The sequence below is a fragment of the Sarcophilus harrisii genome, chromosome 3 (genome assembly GCF_902635505.1).
Source record: "Sarcophilus harrisii chromosome 3, mSarHar1.11, whole genome shotgun sequence".
Classification (NCBI taxonomy): domain Eukaryota; kingdom Metazoa; phylum Chordata; class Mammalia; order Dasyuromorphia; family Dasyuridae; genus Sarcophilus; species Sarcophilus harrisii.
The window spans coordinates 490656222-490673019 of record NC_045428.1 but is presented as its reverse complement, the minus strand read 5'-3'; the positions used below and the strand labels follow the sequence as shown (position 1 = coordinate 490673019).

The 16798-nt window shown below is 35.6% G+C and overlaps 1 protein-coding gene across 9 annotated transcripts in view; it reads left to right on the top strand.

The window, feature by feature from the left end:
* The window catches only part of USP28 (ubiquitin specific peptidase 28), a 72094-nt gene extending 57442 nt beyond the window's left edge, over nt 1-14652 (top strand). For 3 of the 9 annotated variants that reach the window (XM_031961234.1, XM_031961236.1, XM_031961237.1), the window contains exons 15-26: nt 623-693; nt 2056-2284; nt 3709-3906; nt 4609-4748; nt 4938-5123; nt 6240-6335; nt 7404-7582; nt 7697-7775; nt 8940-9019; nt 9604-9727; nt 12249-12444; nt 13459-14652. In XM_031961234.1, coding sequence (XP_031817094.1) covers nt 623-693; nt 2056-2284; nt 3709-3906; nt 4609-4748; nt 4938-5123; nt 6240-6335; nt 7404-7582; nt 7697-7775; nt 8940-9019; nt 9604-9727; nt 12249-12444; nt 13459-13634 — 1754 coding nt within the window. In that variant the 3' untranslated portion in view covers nt 13635-14652. The remainder of the gene's footprint in view (nt 1-622; nt 694-2055; nt 2285-3708; nt 3907-4608; nt 4749-4937; nt 5124-6239; nt 6336-7403; nt 7583-7696; nt 7776-8939; nt 9020-9603; nt 9728-12248; nt 12445-13458) is intronic. The other 6 variants (XM_031961238.1, XM_031961235.1, XM_031961239.1 and 3 more) reach the window with 6 other exon arrangements.
* The last annotated feature ends 2146 nt before the right edge of the window (nt 14653-16798 follow it).

Genomic DNA, 16798 nt, shown 5'->3' with positions numbered 1-16798 from the left:
GGAAAGATTTTCAGGGTGAGGAAGAAAGATTAGTTTTTCAACATACTGAGTTGAAGATGTCTACAAGACATTCATTTCAGGATAGCCAAAAAGCAATTGAAGATGTAAGACTAGCCATTAGAAGGGAGGTTAAGGGAGAAATAGATGTCAGAATCAACTGAGTTGAACATGATAAAACTATGGGAATTGATAACATCACCACATGAAATAGTATATGGGGGAAGAGAAGTACAGAGTACTATTACAGAGCCTGGGATATCACTCATGGTTAGTGAAGGTGACCTGGATGAAGATCCAGTGAAGGAGACTGAGAGGTCATATAGTTTGAAGAGAACCAGTATAGGACAATTTTTAGAAGAGTTTGAAGGAAGAGAGGCTGATCAACAGTGTTAAAGGCTACAGAGGTCAAGAAAGATGAGGATTAAAAAAAGGCCTTTGGATTTGTCATGAGATCATTGGTAACTTTGGAGAGAACAGTTTGGATTGGAAGAATCCTAATTATGGATAGCTAATCACTGTCTTCATAGAAAAAAAAGATGTGGCTGATATGAGATGGAATGAACTTTATTTAACTTTTCAGTGTTATGTCTTCTTTTTTTTTTTTTTTTTTTTTTTTAAACAGACCTAAAGAACTGTATTGCAACTACTACTCAAACCATTGAGCAAATGTACTCTGATCCCCTTCTTCACCAGGTAGGATAAGACTAAATGGAAAAATAAGACTATGTGAGAATTTGATGCATTTTGAGAGCTACAAAAAAAGATTTATTAATATATTTTTTTCTTGAAATTGCATGTTTCAGAACTGATACATCAGTTCAGTCATAGAGTATTATCTTAAAACATCTTATCTTGTTGGGAAGCATTATATATTTTGACTTCTTTCACAAAATGATACCTCAAGCAAAATTAAGAGACTCAAAAAAAAAAAAAAACCACAGAGACTGTCCTAACTAAATTTCATTCTCACTTCCTTATTCTACTACCTTTAAGGTATCAGTTTACTCTTTGGACGTGAAAGGGGGAAAAAACTCAATCTTCCTTTTCCCTACTCCTATCTTTTTTTTTATCAAAGGAATAATTATACTACTAAGGTACTTAGTTGTGTTTGCAGAGTTTGTGTGATTTTAGAAGTAAGTACCATGTATCCAGGGAAATCCATCTTCACTATTCTCACTGATAGTTTTTCACACTATATTGATGACTCCATAAATATTTGATAATTCACTGAATCACCAGAATGAAACTTAATTTGGTTCTCTGTTAATCTGTTTAAACATTTGGCCTTAGCATGATTGTACTTACCTCAATACATGAAAAGATGAGTAATTTTAGTGTGTGTATTCTCCTTCCACTGACTGGGTCTTAATAGTTTAATGAATTGGTGTGACCAAAAATATTCATTTTTTGATAGCCAAATCCTTTGTGCCTTTCTAAGCCCAATTATGCTCATCTTCAAACAGTAAATTACTGAGTCTACACTAAAACTTTTGGTAGGACTTTGAGAACTCACACTACCCTGACATAATCTTCCAGTAATTCCAGATCTCTTCCATAACAAGGTTAAGTGGATAACTTCACTGAAAGAACATAACAGTGGTTATACAAATTATGAGGATTCTATGCAGAGTTTTTCTCTCTACTGGCAGAAGAAATGCGGAGCTTAGATAATTGGCTCAGAGTGAAATCTGGTGATCTGAAAAGGAGGGATAGGATCAAGACAACATTTGAATTTGCTAAATATTTCTTCTCTCTCTTCCCAGAATGAGCAAATAGGTGTCATGCTCTGTTCTGAGGATGAAGGCCAAAACTCACAGTAATTGACAGCAGTAGACAGATCTTCAATTTTGGATATTTTTATAGGAGTACACTGGGTTTTTGAGGGGGTTTTCTGATTTGTTTTTAATAAGAAGATAGGTAAATGTTACTTCTATGTTAAAACATTAAGGAACATGCCTAGCAATTAGGAATATCCTTTTAGATTTTAGTAATCCTACTGGAAGACTTAAAAGTTTCTGCTTAAAATTACCCAAGAGTCTGGCTTTTGATTTTCAGGTGCCTTATCGTTTACATGCAGTTCTGGTTCATGAAGGACAGGCAAATGCTGGACATTACTGGGCTTATATCTATAATCGACCCCGAAATATTTGGCTCAAGTACAATGACATCTCTGTGACTGAATCTTCGTGGGAAGAACTTGAGCGGGACTCCTATGGAGGCCTGAGGAATGTTAGCGCTTACTGCCTGATGTACATTAATGACAAGCTGCCCCACTTCACTGCAGGTAACACCAATCAGCAGAGTGCAGTAAGTTGTGCTGCTTTAGGGAGGGGAAAGACTTGGTCTGTGGAATTCTTTATCTTTGCATTTGATGAAACTACTGTGATGAACATTTCACTTCTGAGATCACAAGAGACATTTCTATAACATCTTTGAGTTTTGTTTTCCTCCTGCATGTGCTAGATATCTATCATATACTGTGTATATGTAAGGAGCATTTTGCTTAAGTAGTATATTGGCCTCACTAAGTTATATGTATAAAAAGGATATGTAGGATGGAGAGGTTGGACACTGAGAAATCAATTGTAATATCGATTATTGTATGAAGACATATCTTTTGGTGAGAATTATTTTAAAAATGACTTTTCATAGGTGTTAGCATATTAAATAAAGTCAGTAAGTATTTATTAAGTGCCTATTTTATGCTAAGTAGTCTGCTTAACATTAAAAAGTGAAAAGGAAACCCTGATTACAATGAGCTCAGTATAATGGAGGTGACTGTATGTAAAACAGCTCTGTGCAAACAAGTGCTATCCAAGATCCATTGGAGATCATCAACAAAAGGAAGGCACTAATATAAAGGAGTGCTAGGAGGGAGTTCTCGTAGAAAAGGGGAATTGAGCTGAGCCATGAAGAGGGAAGAGATTTGGAGGCATAGGAGACAGTATCTCAGAGTGGGAGATAGGGCATCTTGTGAGAGGAATTGTGAGGAGTCCAGTGTCACTTCTAATATTTGCTTCCTGAATGACCTTGGCAAGTTACTTGATTTCTGTAGACTTCAGTTTCTTCCTTTCAAAACTAAAGGGTTTGGACTAGATAACTTATGAAGTCCCTTTCAATTCTTGTCTTAAAGTCCTATGTTTTTGGTGTCATCATTTACCATGTTTGGGTTTTGAGGGATTGTTTAGTCTTTGGCCATTATATTAATTTACTCATCTCAAATTGAAAAAAATATAAATAACTTCTTGGGTTTTAACTTATTCTAATTATGAATAGTTATTACATAATTTTCAGTTATTGCAACATAAATATTTTAACCTGCATGAGCACTGGTTAAGTAGTGAAACATTTCAGTCTGACCAGAAACTCTGGTCAGACACTTTGGGATGGCTTAAGAGTTTATTGATTCCTAGTCTTTGTAATATTCTCACTCTTTTGCCAGTTCAGTGCATCTATTCCAAACCAGGACTTCTTCTGTGATCACTTTTGCTTGTTGCTATTAATGATAAATGGCATAAATTCTAAGAATTGATACCATGTGATTGATGCAGTTTCTGTTGGGGTTCTTTATAAATTTTGTATTTAAGAGGAAAAAAAAAATACTTCCTCTTAACAATTTGTTCTGCAATTAAGACTTAAATGTTTTCCTGATGAACTTCTCTTGTTGGTAAGCTTGTCTCACACTGACTTCATTTTGGTCTCCTTCAGAAGCAGCAGCAACTGAACCAGACCAGATGCTGAAAGAGGTAGAAGCCTTGTCCGTAGAACTTAAGCATTATATCCAAGAAGATAATTGGAGATTTGAGCAGGAAGTTGAGGAATGGGAGGAGCAACAGTCCTGCAAGATTCCTCAGATTGAATCCTCTACCACCTCTGAGTCACAGGATTTCTCAGATACTTCACAAGGTGCTGAAGAAATTTGTTCATACCAGTCATATTTTAACACCTAATAGTCCAATATAGTAAGCTGGATCTCTACCCTCAGTAAATTGAGTGTGTTACAGGCATTTTGATGACATTTTGCATTTTATTACTCATTTCACAATATGATAGTTTGGAGATGATGAAACTCACACAACCTAAATGCTCCAGAAAAATAACTTTCTTTTCCTTGTTGAACATTAACTTCATTAAATATAAATTTCCAGTGCTAGAGTATAGTCTGTGAAAAAGAAATGATGGCAAAAGACTTAAATACCCAGGTTTTTCTGTAGTTACACTTCTCTATTAACTTCAATTGTAGTAAAAATTAGTTCGGTTTAATAGCTGTGGATTAAGAATACTGTTTTCAAAAGGTGATTTCTGCCTGGTGAATTAACCTATAGAAAGATCTTGTGATGCATTGAGAAATAGGACTGCACTATTGAATACCTTTAAAGAAATCTGCCCATGGGGACAATGAAATAAATATTTCCTCATCACTAGTCCCAGGGGGATATCTTTTCAGATGTAGGAAAAGTTGGGAAGTGGATTTTTAAACTAGGTTCTGGTCCTACTTGATTTTATCAGATGATTTCTTCACTTTATTTGTTTTCTGGTGCTTACATCTTTTTTTTCTTTTCTTTTCTTTTCTTTTTTTTTTTTTTTTTTTAACAAATTTCTTATCAGAGCCGTCCCTGACACCTTCCCATGGTGTTCGGTGTTTGTCATCTGAGCATGCTGTGATTGCAAAGGACCAGACAGCCCAGGCTATTGCCAACACAGCATATGCCTATGAGAAAAGTGGTGTGGAAGCAGCTCTCTCAGAGGTAAATGGGTGTCAGAAATGCATCCTTGCTGCACTGCCATATTGTTCAGCATACTCCTGCATTTTATAAGTTGACCTTTGTTTTGTCATACATCTATAAATCCATCTTTGTCATCTTTAATCATTCCCTCCTCTCCCATCTGCCCTTCTGTTTTTTTCTCATTCTTTTCTCCCTTTTTTGCTGCCACAGCTTAAGGAAGCTGAGCCCAAGAAGGCCAACCCCCAGGAAACAAACCCTGCAGATCAGTCAGAGCAGCTCCAAGAGGCTAATGGTACTGAGTCGGCTGGCCAGCCTAATTCTCAGGTCTCTGAAGTCGAGATTCCCAGTGTGGGAAAGATTCTGGTTAGATCTGATGCAGATGGATATGATGAGGAGGTACACGAGATGAGTGCAGGACTTAGCTGTTGTCTCTCCTTAGTCTTACTACATTTCTGTTCTTGTGTGGCTGAGTGTGGTGTTGTTTCTTTAAGGATTTTAGAAAGAATGTAATTTACCTTTTCTCAGGGTAGCAAGTATAGACAGGACTAAACTGGTTTTGTCTTTGTAATAATAATCATCACAAATTATAACATGCAGTTATATGTTTATGACTAAAATAGCTGATGACCATCTTCCTTCTTTACTTACATATCTTCTTACGTACAGGTTTGGGCACATTCAAGTCCCCTGCATAATCTCAATAGTTTATGTAGAGAGAATTTGTCTTGGACAGAAATACTCTCAAGGAAAGGATCTATGTTATTGATGATGGCAATTATTCCACTGTCATTCCTACAGAGCCAAAGTTTGATTTTTTTTTCCCCCAGATACCCAGTATTCAAAACAAAGGGAGATACTCATGTAAATTGTAATCATTTTCTGAAGTCAATGATATTCATCTTTGATCTTCTTTTTAAACCAAAACCACCATCAGATACACAATTCTAACTCTCAGATTTCCATTATCTTGTGAACGGAGGTTTTTGTGTTGTGTTTATTTCCTAATCTTTGTAAGGCTTTGGTTTTATTTTACAGGGACATCTTTTGTGTAGCCTCCTATTATGTAGTGTCCAGGTTGTTGTAAATGATCTGTTTATCTATTGGACTTTGTAATCTTGGAGTATTCATGTTGTATATCCAGGCTCAGTGCCAAATTGGAACGGTTGCCTCAGATTCTTCTCCTCTGTGAAGCTATAATTTTGTCTGATTCTCTAACAAAGCTTTATTGGGGATATTTTTAGTACGTATATCTGCATTTATCTTTCTAATTTAGAGAGAGTATATAGGAATGGCTAGTGTGACTTTAGCAAAGGCTTGACATTGTGTAAAGGGGATGGGGGCATTGCATGACAGAGGTGTATTTGCACATAGCAGTTGTGTGTGAAACTTGTAGTAGATGCCTATTAAACTGCTCTACTTCGATTCAGGGCTTTTCACCTTTCTTTTATAAGCATTCTTTTGAACTTTTCTTCTGCCCTCTTTCTTTCTTTGTTTTGTGCCTTCTTGTGCCAGGTGATGCTGAGCCCCGCCATGCAGGGGGTCATCCTGGCCATAGCTAAAGCCCGTCAGGCCTTTGATCGAGATGGGTCTGAAGCAGGGCTTATTAAGGTATCTCTGCTTTTTAATTCTAACCCTTAACATACAACTGTTATGGTGTTTATATAGCAATATAAAGCAGGAGAAATTCTAATTACAAATGTCTTTCTACCTTCTCTGACCAACTAATGATCAGGCTGACAGATAACGTTTTCTTTTCTTTATTTGTATTAATGTAGCTTCATTGAAGCTATTTATTGAACACTGCCAACACTGTTCAATCTAAGGGAAATCTGTTTGATCTATGAAATAGATTTTTTTTCTCATACCTTAGCAAGTAATTTGAGAGATGTAGAGTAGATGAGAGAGTGAGTGCCACAATGGATAAAAATCTTGGACTAGGGATCAAAAAGATCTGTGTTCAAATGTTATCCTGATTCATGTTAGTTCTGTAACTGGAAAAATTACAAGTGACTTAATCTCTTTTTGCTTCAGGCAACTCTCTAAGATAATATGTTATAGTTAGGTTATGGTCCATTCCAGAATATTCAAAAGACCTCCTACATTAATGCACATTAAAAGTCTTTGGTGTGTTCATGCTTAGGTTGGTAATGGACACAATTTTTTTTTATTAGGTATTTTTTCTTAATAATAATAGCTTTTTATTTTCAAAATACATGCAAAGATAGTTTTCAGCTTTCACTCTTACAAAACCTTGTATTCCAAATTTATCTCCCTTGCTTCCCCTAGGCAGCAAGTAATCGAATATAATTTAAACACGATGGGCACAATTTCTTAAAGGATGTGGGTAGAATTGAAACATAAATAACCTTTTTTTTTTTTTTAAATCTGAGGAACCTCAGTGCTTGTCCCAAAGCATTTTAAATCCAACATTTGCAGTTCAGAGGTCTTTGTGAAAAAGATGAATACTTTTTGATGTTACTTGAGAATTACATTTGCTTTTCTTTATTATGCCCTACCAAATAACTCATACATTTCATACCAAACATTGTCACATTTATGATCATCCATGGTTAATCTGTGTTTTACTCGTAAGAAACCCTGGATTCATTGGATTCATATTTCTGTGCTCAGATCTGTGGTGGACATTCCACTAAAAAACCTGTCCTATTTTGACAGGCATTCCATGAAGAGTACTCCAGGCTATATCAGCTGGCCAAAGAGACCCCTACACCTCACAATGACCCTCGGCTCCAGCATGTCCTTGTATACTTTTTCCAAAATGAGGCTCCAAAACGTGTGGTGGAGCGGACTCTTCTGGAACAGTTTGCAGATAAAAATCTCAGCTATGATGAAAGGTGAGAAAATACACAGGAGAAACACTTCCTTGAGTTGACTTGCTGCTTTTCCTTGTAGTGGTTGAGTAGTTTGTACTTTACTTTCTCATTTCTCTGTGTTTTCTGTCAAAACAGATCAATTAGTATCATGAAGGTGGCTCAAGCCAAACTAAAGGAGATTGGTCCAGATGACATGAATATGGAAGAATACAAGGTAAAGTCTTCCCAGAGTATTTTTAAACCAGAACATTAAATCCTTTAATGGTAACTAAGGCAGACCCGATCTGAACTTGGAAAGGGTTCCATTCTCCCTTTAAGTGATCTATTTTTTCTCCATATAGTTTTCCTAGATAAAATCTTAAAAGTTTTTATTTAAGAGTGGGAAATAGCAATTCTGGTCCCATTTCTGCTAGTTACTACTGTGTGCTTTTGGACAAGATCATCTTCTCTGTGTCTTTGTTCCCTTATTCATAAAGTTAGATGGTTAGACTAGATTTTTTATTTTTTCTAAAAGAACAGTACTTATGTTAATCTATACTTTCTTTTAGCCTAAATTTGCTTTTGTGGTTTAGATTTCTGGCAAGGGCCTTCTGATTTGTAAAGTATTAAGCATTAATAAATAAAATCTACTGTGATTTAAAATAAATTTTTGGTAGAAATAGTTTCACTATAGCTCTGAATTCTGTACCTTAAAGGTAATTCTATCCAACTAAAAAATAAATTCTCCTGAGATTTACTTGATTTGGCCATTGCTTAGAACCATCCAGTCACATGTTAATGTCTTCCTTTGATTAAACTAAAACTGAGTATTTTATGGATGGCTAGGAATTCTCATAGCCTGACATCTTCCCTACAGCTGAATAGGTTTATGCTAAAATTTAAAAATCCACTCCTATATCTAAGCTTACATGTGCTTGGATCAGTTATTAGAATTGAAGCAAATATAGTCTGAAGCTCTGCCACAGATTAGCTTTCTAACATTAGACAAACCACTTAATTTTTATGAGGCCTAATTTTATTCATTTATCAAATTGAGAAACTATAGAGCTGGACTAGATGATCTCTAGGGCCATTTTGACTGCTAATATTCCCATTACTAAGGTGAATTGAATCACTTTTCAAGGTGCCAAGAAACTTTATACTATCTAGTGTTTTTTGTGGCCCGTTCAGTGGTCAGCAGTGAGAGGAACAGGGAATTAAAAAAAAAAAAAAAAAAATGATGTTAAATTAAACTTTTTTTTTTTATCTGACGATTATTGCCTGAAGGGTTTTTGTTTTGTTTTGTTTTGTTTTGTTTTTTGCTGTTACCATATTGGAAATTACAGAAATGATCTGATGGTTTAAAATGTTATGTTACTGATACATATTTCCATTACAGAAATGGCACGAAGATTACAGTTTGTTTCGCAAAGTATCAGTGTATCTTTTGACGGGCTTGGAGCTCTATCAGAATGGAAAGTATGTTTGCTTTTTAGTTAGCATTCTGGCATGAAATAGGCACTGAACAAATACTTGCTGATTGATTGATGATAGTGATACTTTTGAATCTTCTCCCATGAATTCCATACATAGCAGTTCTGCATCTCTTCTGTATTTCAGGTGACACTGGCACCGTTGGTCTCTTAATTCTGTATTTCAGAAGCAACTTAGCATGTCACAAATGCTCTCTCTTCTCAACCTAATAGTAGATAAGGCTGGGTGTGCTTTACCTCACAACTTATCAGTCTGACTGTGAAACTTCCCAAGCTTTCTTTAGAATAACTGAGAGTAAATCATAAAATGTTATATCTAGATAAGACCTTAAGTTAAAGCTACTTAGTGATAGAATCAAAACTAGGAACCAGCTTTCTTGACTCCTACTCCAATGATATTTTCTTTTTCTCCATATTGCTTCCCTTCCTAGTACATTCCTCCTCTCTCACCTTCCAAAAAAACCCAAACAAACTAAAAAACTGGTCATTATATCTGAACTTTTGTAAAGTTTAAGGTTTAGATATGGGGACATTAAGCATTTCAATCATTAGTTCTCCATCATCTTCTAGGTGCCATGAAGCTCTTTCCTACTTGGTGTATGCATACCAGAGTAATGCAGCCCTGCTAATGAAGGGGCCTAGCAGAGGAGTGGAGGAATCAGTGATCGCTTTGTATCGAAGAAAATGCCTTCTGGTTTGTATTATTGGTTGATTGTGAGGCTTGTAAGGCTTTGAGATGATTATTTTTTAACTTTACACACTTCTGTTCCCTGCAGCCAAAAAAAAATGTATTATGAAATAACAATTGTCTTCTTTATAAATTTTAAACTTTCTCAGGAGATTCTACAGAAGAAGCAATTTATTTTTAGGTGTTCGGACTTGTTTTCTATCTCCCCTTGATACCTAAGACAAGATGAGAGCATATTCAATTCATTTTTCTTGACCTCTTTGCAGCCTTTGACACACTGTTCATCATCATCATCTCTGTGATATTCTGTTCTCTCTAGGTGTTTCATGACACTGACTTCTATCTGTCCTGCTGCTCCCTTTTCTAATCTTTGACTGTTATCTTTAACCATGCATGGTCCCTCGGAGTACAGTTCTGTATCCTCTTCTCTCCCTCTATTCTGTTTCACTTACTGATCTTATCAGTTCCCATGGCTTCATTTATCATCTTTATGTACTCTTAGATTCACTTATTCAGCCCTAACTTCTTTACTAACCTCTTCACAACTTTGTGTCTCCAGCTAGATGTCTTTTAGACATCTTAAATTCAATATATCCCAAACTGAACTCATCTTTCCCAAAAATCCCTACCCTTTCTATCAAAAGATACACCATTCTCTCATTCACCCATCTTCACAACCTAGATGTTATCCTTAACTTCTTATTCTTACCTCCCTGTATGCATTTATTTGTCAAGTTCAGTAGTTTCTATTTTCATAGCATTTCTTATACTAGTACTACCCAGTGCAGGACCTTGTCACCTCATGCTTAGACTATTGTAGTAGCTTGCGTGATGGCAGGTCTGCTTGCATCAAGCTTTCTTTCCCCCATCCTAATTCATCTACTATATTAAGGTGTCAGATTGATCTTCTTAAAGTATAAGCTTGATCATGTTACTTTATCTATTCAACCAACTCCAGTGATTGCTTTTTACTTCCAACATCAAATATAAAATTATCTTTTTAGTTTCTTAAGACCTTCATAATTTGGCTCCTTCCTACCTTTCCAGTCTTTTTATATCTTCCTTTCTTTCATGTTCTCTGTGATCCAGTGACACTGGCCCTCTTGCTTTTCTTCTTACAAGACACTTCCAACACTGAGAGATTCTTGCTGGCTATCCCATCCTGTAACTCATCTCTACCTCCTGGATTCCTTCAAGTCACAGTTAATTCCCACCTTGTACAAGAAGCCTTTCCTGATCCCTTTTAATCTTAGTGCCTTTCCTCTGAGTCGATCTCTAATTTATCCTTTCTATATTGTGTGTTCACAGTTATCTGTATATAGTCTCTGCTATTACATTGTGACTGTTTTGTTTTTTTACCTTCTTTGTATTCCTACTACTTTGAATAATGCTTGGTACATAAGTGATTGATAAATCTTGTTGACAGTTTATTGAAGTGAACAAAAGCCTTGCTCCTGGGCTACTTCCTATTTTTAGATGTCTCCCAGTGAAGATAGTGAACATTACTATATAGAACAAGAGCTTTCAAAGTGTAATTGTAAGGGTTCCCAAGATCCTTTTGGGGGGGTCTTCAAAGTCAAATCTGTTTTTATAATACTACTAAAGTGTTTTCATTTCTAATATGGAAAAATATTGATGGATACAATCTAACAAAAGTTCTTTCAAGTGTTCTCATTAATTTGTAAAAGTGTAACGGGCTCCCCTTTGCAGAGGTAGAAGGGAGGCCTGTAAGTTTTGCACATTATACATATTTTCAGACTTTTTGATCAGTTTTGCTGATTTTTTTCCTTTTTTAAAACAATACTATTATATAGGATGGCTTTTGTTGAAAGGGAGAAAGATTGGTAGTATATGGTGATGTAAAAACCAAAACATCAGTAAAATTTAAGAAAAAGAAAAATTACATATAAAAAGGGTCTTGAGACCAGAAAATTTGAGAATTTTTGTACTTGAGTGAATTGTAGAGACTAGTTGAAAGCATAAATTAGTCCTGCTGTTTTGCCTATGGCAGCTGGCATAAAAGATGCATCTCCAGTCCAGGCTTTTTATGAGTTCAGCACCTATAGAGCTATATAATCCCTTTTCCCCAACAGGTGCTTGTCATTAAGAGAAATCTAAAAATAGTTGCTAATTGCTTGCTCCCAAATCAGTTGTATTTTCTAGTACCTTGTCAGATTTTTCCTTAACTTGGAGTTCAGCCTTTTTTTTTTTTTTTTTTTGCTCTTGCCTTGTTAATAAATAAAAGAGGAGGGTATTAAAGGGTGAAATATCTCCATGTATTGAGCTTTCTGGTTTTACTTGAATCCAGTATAACTATTATTTGAATACTTTGTAGTTTAAATGGAGGTGTTTATTGAACTAGTAGATTTGAGTTTTAAAGTGTTAGTCATTTTTTTCTGAGCTTTCCAGACAAAGAGAAGGTATCTTTTCTTTATATGTGCTACATTTGGTGATCTGAGTTCTTAAAGAGGCAGTTAAGATTTATCTTCATTGATGTTTAACTTCTTGTTTTCTCTTTTAACTGTAGAAACTGAACAGTATGGCAGCTTCTCTGTTTGAAACCAATGAGGAGCTAAATGTGACTGAAGGCATTAATGTTATGAATGAGTTGATTATTCCCTGCATTCATCTCATCATAAATAATGATATCTCAAAGGATGACTTGGCTGCTATTGAAATCATGAGGAACCACTGGTGCTCTTACCTTGGACAGGATATTGCTGGTAGGTTATTTTCCCTAATTTCTGTAACAACTGTGGCTTCCAAAAGTCAGTGAGATGACCTTAGTTCACCCTTGGAAAGAATATCAAGTTTATTTTCAGATATCTTAACTGTAAGTGTCTGAACTCTCTTGAAATTTAACAGTCTGTGAATTAAATTCCTCACATATCAACAGTAAAGGATACTAAAATATAATACATGAGCCTGATCCCTGAATTTACAGGTGCCTGTATTCAAAAATGTTATCCTGAAGTTAAGAACTTAAATTAGTTTCTGCTGTCATGAGTTCAGGAAGAAAAAATTAGTAAAGGGATTCAACCCTTCCCCTAAATCTTATCTTGGAGTTCTAGAGAGAGGGCAAAAATCTTAGCAGGAACACTAGTATATGGGGGGAAAGTTTTCACCCAGTTTGATGCTATTTTAATAAATGTAAACGGCATTAAATTGACCTCATCAACTATATGGAAATATCTTTTTATGAATTTTAATGATTTAGAAACTATTTTTTTTCCCCGTGCATTCAGATTTTATTCAAATCATATATGATATAACTTTACTTGGGTCCCTAAGTGTGAATGAATATACAGAGATACATTCTAATCATTTGAAAGAAGCAGAAAACTGTGTAGCATCTTGATGCTATTAAACTGCAAAATGAAGAATGAGGGATCTGGTCTATAAGACTGGTTGTAAAATGTGATTGTTTTTCTGGTGGGCTCAGGAAGGGGGAAGCAATGAGTTCTGGGGTTTTTTGTGGTTGGAAAACAAGTTTTTGTTTTTTGTTTTTTGTTTTTTTTCTGAGATTGTCCCAAGGTAGTTATTTAATTTCAGAGAGCCAGCTATTCCCTTCCAAAAAAAACAAAAATCACTTGGAACTTTGACTCTATGCTTGTGTTATTAGGTACCTCACCAGCTCTTCAGAGATCTCATAGTAGAGTCACTAGTCTGTTGTCTCTCTATCAGTTACTTTTTTTTTTTTTTTGCTATTGACTTAACCTTCAATTCTTCCTTTACAGAAAACCTTCAGCTGAGGCTTGGGGAGTTTCTCCCCAGGCTTTTAGACCCTTCTGCAGAAATCATAGTCTTGAAAGAGCCTCCAACTATCCGCCCCAACTCCCCCTATGATCTCTGTAGCAGGTTTGCTGCAGTCATGGAGTCAATCCAGGGGGCTTCAGCTGTGACAGTGAAGTAAGCCTCCTACTGCTCATGGCCCAACATGGTCTCTGGTCACCCAGCTGCTGCACAGAATCGTGTTGTCACAGTTTTCACCTCAGGGAGGGAAATAGTTGGACAAGTGAGATTTGGATCCAAACCCAACTGTACTGTGTGTGTAGAGGATTAAAAGCAATATTGCACTTTTTAGGTACAAAGTTTTAAGAGCTATTTTACAGCAAGGGGCAGGAACCACTACTTAGGTCACAAATTCTTTCAGGGGACTTTATGTGCCTCTTGTACCTACAAAAATGCTTGGGCTTGTCTAAGCCACTTGCCACTTTTTTAATGTCCTCCAGGCATAAATATTTTTGACAGCAGAATAGAAGAGTGATTCAGAGCCTAACTCAGATGAGCAGCTACCAGTTATTTTATCAAATATGCACAGTAGACACCTTTAAAATTCTTAATTAAAAGAGAGAAAAATAAACATATGCTAATATTCTGACAGGAAATGTCAGGATTGGATTGCTGAAGAGCTGTTGACCTCTAGGTGTAGGGTAGCACATGGAGCTACTGTGTATGTCACTGAGACTACCAGAAAGTCATAAAGGGAGGGTTCCTCCTTACTTTTTTCCCTTTATTTTTTTTTTTAAATTTTCTGAAATAAATCAGAAAATCTCACACTTGGCTCTGATTGAGTGAAAGAAACAAAAGCATTGACAACTGTCAATTTAAAGCTTGACTACCCACAGTAGTATTTTGATGATAGTTTACCATTTAGAGATTTTCTAGCATCTGGAAATATTTTACTGATATCAATAGTAGGTGTCCAGGGTGGATGCAAGCACAAATGAACATTTTTATCTTTTTTTTTCTAAAAGAGGGGATTGTGGAAGAAAAAAATTCCTAGTTGACCATTTTTTTAAGTCCCCTGTTTGGGTATTGTGTTTTAACCAAATTGTAAGGATAAATGGCTAAGAGGTGGGAGGGAAGAACACTTGATACAACTATGCAGATTTTATAAATGTGCAATAAAAGCATTTGTTTTACTTTTAGTGTGTAATGTTTCTTTTGCTTTTTTGAACCTAGAATTCAGCAGTTCTCAAAATTTGGGTCTCACAATCCCAAAATTATTAAGAATTCCCACCCACCCCCAAAATGTTTCTGTTTATGTGGGTTACATCTATATCTATATCTATATCTATCTATATATATATATATATATATATATATTAGAAATTAAAACATCTTAGTATTAGTATGAAAATAATTTTAACCTTTAAGGACCTCTGGAAAGGATCTCAGGGATACTAAAGGTTTGTTAAGGACTATGCCTAACTGTGAAGGAGCAGGTCAGTTCTCCGAAAGCCCATATATCTGTGAATCATAACACACTTGAAGGAATTGCAAATTAACCATTGTTGACATAGATGTTGCTTGTGAATTGGGAATAAAATAAATCTGAGTCCAGAGGGAAAAGGAGAGAGGTCAGACAATGTAACTGCCTCTCAGTCTCCTTTTATCCTTGTCTTCCTCTCACATGAAGGGATCTATTCTGCTGGTCAGAATTAGATCCCCAGTAGTCACTAGCAGGTGGTGGCTCCCTTAACAAATACTTCAAGAAACTCTACTGTAGATGTGGTCTAGGTTGTTATCCTCCAAGGACTAAGTAAACATTTATGCTTAACTATATTTCAATTTTTTAAAACATCAAGAAAGTTAAGAGGATAAAGAGAGATAGATAGATTTGATGGAAATTCTGGAGCATACAGGAAATGTAAGGGAAAATCAGTTCCTCTGAAGAAAAAAAACAGAACCCTGAATCTCAGCTTTATTTTCTTATCTGATTTTCTCTAATGTGTCCATTTATGACAGCTATCAAAACTGAGTTTTCTAGCAGTGTTTTCCTGCTGGTACCCTAGTAGACCATTCCCTGCATAGACATAATATTATTTTAAAGCTCATTGTCAAGCAAATTTTTCATAATAATTGAACACTTATCTTACTATGCCTTTCTTTGTGTTATTTTGTGCAATTCATATTGAATCCACTGTCATCATTTGTTTTAAGCTTAGAAAAGAACAAGGAATTATGTAATGGATCTTTTCCATAAAATAGTGATTTCTTGGCCCACTGTTAGAACTAGAGATGATCATCTCTTGCAATATTCTTGGTGCATCCATTTAGTCATTCTCTTGATATCTCATATTTACATACATCTTGCCACCAGAGGGTGTTCTGTTAGTCTCTTTTTCTTAGGTTTTCTGGTAAGGCTGAGACTAGAATCTATTTTTCTTTCCAGTCATAGGCTCTTTATATTAACATAGAGTTTCCTACTTGAGGCAGATTTCTTTCAGCCATTTCTTAACTTAGTAAACATTGTATGAGACTTGACTTTACTCATCAAAGATTCTTTTTAGGACATAACTGAAATGTTTCCTTATTTCCTTCAGCTTCTTCCTCTTTTGAAAAGTTACCTTTAAACCTGGGGTGGAGAAATTGAGTGATAGACCTTGTGTCATAAATGTCACCAGTTATATGTACTATCATTACCTGGCCTGATAACCTTTTAACACTACTTAAAGAGACTATGCATAGGTGTGGCCTTTTTTTGTTTTAAAGGAAAGACAAAAAAGCATCTCCACATACCCCCAAATAAGATTCTTGAGTTGCAGGTTTTTATTCTCTTGACTTCACACAGTTCTTACTTTCTTCTTTTGGCCCTTCTCATTCTCCTGACTTCAAAAACATGTACTCACACCACATTTAGGAAATTAGCCAGGAATACCTTGGTTACCAGGCCTAGTTACTAAACTTTCCAACTGTAGGTGGCAGAAAAATCCCTGAAAGGGAAAAAAAAAAAAAAAAAAACATTTGAGAGCTTAAATCTCTCTCTGTACTCTGATAGGTGACCTTGTTTATATTCCATTCTTACAAGGACCCTGCTGTTGTAGGTGTCCTCTTACAAGGGGTTTTACAAGGACCTCTGAACTGTATTAATAAGATTGATGTTAAAAAAAAAAAATAATAATAAGATTGATGTTTTCTGATAGTTTGAGAAGTCCAGAGGAAGATGACTTAGTTTTCACATACTAGTTTGGTAGTAATTTTTTTTCCATGTGTGCTCAGGATAAGCTTCTTAATCTCTTTGAGCCTACCTACTTTGTAGTATTATTGTAAGGTTATCAATTTGTAAACTGT